Here is a 5303-nt window from a genome sequence, read left to right as displayed (position 1 = left end):
CGAGGGGCTGTGTGGTGCTCAGTTGCCACCTGAGGTTAAACCATTACAGTAGTGGTATAAGTAAGAATAAAGAAATATTCTGAGACAGTTTTATGTTCATTAAGGAATGTTTGGAAAAAATACAGTGCAAAATTAATTTTGAAGTCTGACTTGAGTCTCGCAGAATGATTCAGGATCGTTTTCAGTAGTGGATAAACATTAAAGCATTTTATTATCTTATTATCTAATGTTATACATAAAGTTTTAAAACCATCAGCTTAGCATTTTAAAGATTTTAATATTGTTATAAAACTGACTACTGCAGATAATTTTATATTCCATAATAAAAAAATAAATCTATGCTGGTAAATCAGTCATCCTTTAAACTCTTTAACTTCCTTAAAAGGAAAAATGCCTGCATTTGGATAGCATTTTGTTCTAAGTACAGTAATGTATAATGTGGTTGATTGCAGTATTTGTGTTGAATATTGATTCTAACTTGAACTGACTTTTTTTTTTTTTCCTATCTTATTTGCTAAATTAAGTATTGGTTTATACATTTTCCAATAGCTCCATTAAAAACTAAAATGGCAGTAAATACTTGCTGATGTTGTAATAGGTCTTTATTTTTACACTGATAGAAAAAGACATTTGTTTTAGTTTTATCATCCTAAGAATAATAAATAGATCATTCTGTGAGCGCTTCTGACAGTTGTATTAGACTATCTAGGGTCTACTTTTTTCACACAAGTGTATTTATATAATGAAGTGTTATACAAATATGCATGTTTAACTTTGGTTAATGAATATATTCAACTGCAACAGCAAAAGTCTGTCTTAACTTTGGAAACACTTTAAAGCTTATGGATGACAAAATATTTACAATATTCATTTATGGCTTCTACTCCTCCTTTTGTACTTGCAGGACCCAGGTTTTCAGTACCTAGAAGGAAGCTTAGATATCCAAAGCAGCACAGTTTGCATTCGGGCACCTAAATAGCCACAAGATTTTCAAACGGGAGTCTCCATCCCCTCACCTCATGACACGCCTGGTGTGATTTTTTCAAAAGACCTCTACATCCAAGACTTTCCAGATAAAAAAAAAAGGGGGGGTTTATTTTCATGCTTAAATGTGGGATGATCTCCTTTTTAAAAATCGACAGTTATTTTTGGTTGCTGAGATTTAGGAAAATAAAACAGCAAACCAAAGAGTAACTAATCCCCCACACTTCTATGGGAAGTGTACATGCCTGCAAGCTTTTTAAATTGAGGTCCCCAGTCTGCAAGGTAGTCATAACTTTGATCCATGTCTGACATGTTTGAACCTAAAGAGCTGAGGGATCCTGCCAAAGAGCCAGTCCCCTCGAATGCATAGGTCTGAAGGGAGTCATATGGAGGAGCACTAGGATCTGTATTTGCTTCTTCAAGCTTTTCTGAAATGAATTGCCTGAAGATTGCGCTGTCAGGGCCAACCTGCAGAGACTGTCTGTAGAGGCTGTGGATTTCTGTGGTGACCTTCTTCCGAGGTTTGTGCGTTCGCATGACAGTGTGGGTCCTCAGTGCTGAAATATCAAAGGCTTCTGTGTCCTCCTCGCCACCTCCTTCATCGTCATACCTGACAATATTCTCTCTGAATTCTTCCATTTTCTCTGAAAAGGGAGACTTCTTCCTCTGCTGCCTTATGGCTACAACTGCCAAAAAGAACACTGATAAGGAAAGGAAAGGAAAGGAAAGGAAAGGAAAGGAAAGAGAAGAGAAGAGAAGAGAAGAGAAGAGAAGAGAAGAGAAGAGAAGAGAAGAGAAGAGAAGAGAAGAGAAGAGAAGAGAAGAGAAGAGAAGAGAAGAGAAGAGAAGAGAAGAGAAGAGAAGAGAAGAGAAGAGAAGAGAAGAGAAGAGAAGAGAAGAGAAGAGAAGAGAAGAGAAGAGAAGAGAAGAGAAGAGAAGAGAAGAGAAGAGAAGAGAAGAGAAGAGAAGAGAAGAGAAGAGAAGAGAAGAGAAGAGAAGAGAAGAGAAGAGAAGAGAAGAGAAGAGAAGAGAAGAGAAGAGAAGAGAAGAGAAGAGAAGAGAAGAGAAGAGAAGAGAAGAGAAGAGAAGAGAAGAGAAGAGAAGAGAAGAGAAGAGAAGAGAAGAGAAGAGAAGAGAAGAGAAGAGAAGAGAAGAGAAGAGAAGAGAAGAGAAGAGAAGAGAAGAGAAGAGAAGAGAAGAGAAGAGAAGAGAAGAGAAGAGAAGAGAAGAGAAAAGAGAAGAGAAGAGAAAAAACAGAATGAGAGACTTCGAATGTGCTTGGAAAGACTTAAAAAATGATAACATTTCTTAATATCAATGTTATTGCAAAGTGGAGCTATCTTAACAAATTTATAGAGCTGTAATTTTTATGGATTTTATGGTTTTGAGATGAGCATAGTATGTGGTGGGAAAATGGCTACAAAGGGACTTATAAAATAGGTGAATGAAATGGAGCAGTTCTTTTGGTAGATGGGAGTTTGAAACTGATGGAATCACAGGTTATGCTTTTTGAAACTGCTTTGGTTTATCACATAATATATCAATTTCACATTCAGAATTTCAATTCTTACTCTTTCACTCCCTCTCAGATCAAAGCCCCAGGAAGATCAAAGAAAAATGAGGCAATGAGCAAGATATCCTCCTCAGTTGGTTGAATCATTCAGTTCCATAGACTATGCAGGGTGTGGTTCAATTACTTCTGTTATGCTGGTTTGGAAATTAGAAGGCTATCACTAAATTTTGTGTGATGTTGTAGCAGTACTTACTACCCAGGCCTATGAATCAGAGCAGCTTGTTTCTCTCATATATGAAAGATTTTTTAAATTATATTTTAAAGCATTATTTTTTAATCCTACCTCATTTCATTTTTAGCTGAATGATCCCTTTGAAATAGTCTATGACTTTCACAGAAATTAATGATTTCAGTTTTTAACTAAATCTTACTGCAGTTCTATTTAATAAGTAAGCAGTTCATGGTCTGTAATTTTTTACTCAGGACGTTAACATGATACAACTACCAACAATGACAGGATTTTACCTCACTTAGGGATATGAAGGACCTGAAGTGGTTCTTTATTTCTACATATTTGCTGTATACTATTTCATTTGATTGGGAGATGCCAACACCAAACTTCAAAGCACTGGAAACAAGAATTTCTACAATGTTGTTATATATTTACGAAACCCAGGTAGTTTCAACTCTCCAAACCCTTTGCATGGTAAACTTTTCTAATGGTATACATGATGATACAGGAAAACAGAAAAAAAAGAACCTTTAGGTTTCAGATATAAGTGGCAAACATATTATGCATAGAACCTTTTATTATTTCATTTTAAATAATCACAAAAATACATTCAAAGATTTAATGCATTTAAAATATGCGTGTCTGTAAAGAGTGTGGTAGATTAGTTTCTTTTTCTTTCTGATTAATATATTTATCTATATCCCTGCTTTGACTTTTGTGATATGCATAGGCCCGGTAAACACCAAGGCTTTATTCCATCTGGAGAGAGGACCTTGATGAATAATTTCACTGATGGCCTGGATAATGCAGTGATATAGTTTGCCTGATCCTCAGTCCCTTAAGTGCATAACACAAAGTGACCAGGTTCAGATATCCTGCAACAATCAAAGAAAACTTAAAAAGCGCACTGGCCTTCTTGTAAGCTCACACTGACTGTCGGGTCTAAGGTAGGGACTTCAGTCAGGGGAACTGCTTTCCGGTGCCACTACTGAAGATTGCCTGGGACAAGGAAAGCTAAGATTTAAATAAGGTGACTCTGGGAGTGCAGGCAAGTCTAGAAACTACAAATCCAATCGTATGTTCCTGTTTTCTCTGTTGGAAACCAGGAGGTGGAAGTAGGGGAACTAATGTATCCCTGGACTTTGCTATGTAGTCAAGAAATGGCTAGTGCCTGGCCAGGAGTACTCCCATCTAGACATAATAATTATGAGGTACCCTTCCATTGTTCTCATCCTTGCCCTATCTATTTAATGTGTTTGTAGGGATAAATAAAAACATGTATTTTTTGTATGCCATTCTGTTTCTGCAGTTTCCTGCATGTCGCCTAATTTTGAGAGCCCAAAACCATGTGAAGATGCTGATTCATAATTAACAGGTACACGTGCTGCTTCTGGGCAACTCATTTAACTGTGGGACTAAATCATAGGGTTCCATTTGAGGAGAAATTTCAGTAAGTTCTCACCAAGAGATTCAGTCAGGAGGAACAGGAAATAATTAAAGCCAGTTTATATTCCTTATGCTAAGAAAAATAAGCCATAACCTTGTGGACAGAATGAAGAATATGGGTAATTTTTAACTTGTTAAATTTCTTTTTTTCACTGGTGTAAAGTCAAAATAGTTCCATTAGCTTCATTGGACTTGTCTTTCTTGTCTTCTGTTGCTACTATGGCAGATCAAAATACAGCATCAGAATAGAGCTGCAAACCTTCATTTTCAGGCCTCAGCTTTCTTGTAGTTAATGATGATATGCTTAGTGTTGTATGCTGTTATTTATAGAATCATAGAATCATAGAATGGTTTGGGTTGGAAGGGACCTTAAAGATCATCTGGTTCCAATCTCTGGAACTGCCATGGGCAGGGACACCTTCCACTAGACCAGGTTGCTCAATGCCCCATCTGGTCTTGAACACTTCCAGGCATGGGACATCCACCACCTCTCTGGGTAACCTGTTCCAGTGCCTCACCACTCACATAGTGAAGAATTTCTTCTTTATATCGAATCTAAATCTACCCTCTTTCAGTTTAAAGTCATTACCCCTTGTCCCATCACTACATGCCCTTGTAAAATATCCCACTCCAGCTTTCTTGTAAGCCCCCTTCAGGTACTGAAGGCTGCTATAATGTCTCCCCGGAGCCTTCTCTTCTGGCTGAACAACGCCAACTGCCTTCAGATTTAGTTCTATCAGGGCTTTAGCTTTCCTAACCTGATCCCTGGCTGCTCGGATAATTTCTCTGTATTCTTCCCAGGCTACCTGTCCTTGCTTCCACCCTCTGTAGGCTTCCTTTTTGTGTTTGAGTTTGTCCAGGAGCTCCTTGTTCATCCATGCAGGCCTCCTGGCGTTTTTGCCTGACTTCCTCTTTGTTGGGATGCATCACTCCTGAGCTTGAAGGAGGTGATCCTTGAATATTACCCAGCTTTCTTGGGCCCCTCTTCCCTCCAGGGCTTTGTCCCATGGCACTTTGTTAAGCAGATCCCTGAAGAGGCCAAAGTCTGCTCTCCTGAAGTCCAGGGTAGTGAGCTTGCTGTGCGCCCTCCTCGGTGCCCTAAGGATCTTGAACTCCACCATTTCATGG

The 5303-nt window shown here is 38.3% G+C and overlaps 1 protein-coding gene across 1 annotated transcript in view; it reads right to left on the bottom strand.

Annotated features, from left to right (window-relative positions):
- Positions 1–1194: 1194 nt before the first annotated feature.
- CDH19 (cadherin 19) overlaps positions 1195–5303 on the bottom strand; it is a 44179-nt gene continuing 40070 nt past the window's right edge. Inside the window, exon 11 of the mRNA XM_009284126.1 lies at positions 1195–1685. Coding sequence (XP_009282401.1) covers positions 1195–1685 — 491 coding nt within the window. The remainder of the gene's footprint in view (positions 1686–5303) is intronic.

The sequence above is a fragment of the Aptenodytes forsteri genome, unplaced genomic scaffold (assembly GCF_000699145.1).
Source record: "Aptenodytes forsteri isolate BGI_AS27 unplaced genomic scaffold, ASM69914v1 Scaffold229, whole genome shotgun sequence".
Taxonomy (NCBI): domain Eukaryota; kingdom Metazoa; phylum Chordata; class Aves; order Sphenisciformes; family Spheniscidae; genus Aptenodytes; species Aptenodytes forsteri.
The sequence above is the reverse complement of the archived record's forward strand: the minus strand, read 5'-3'. Positions and strand labels throughout refer to the sequence as shown.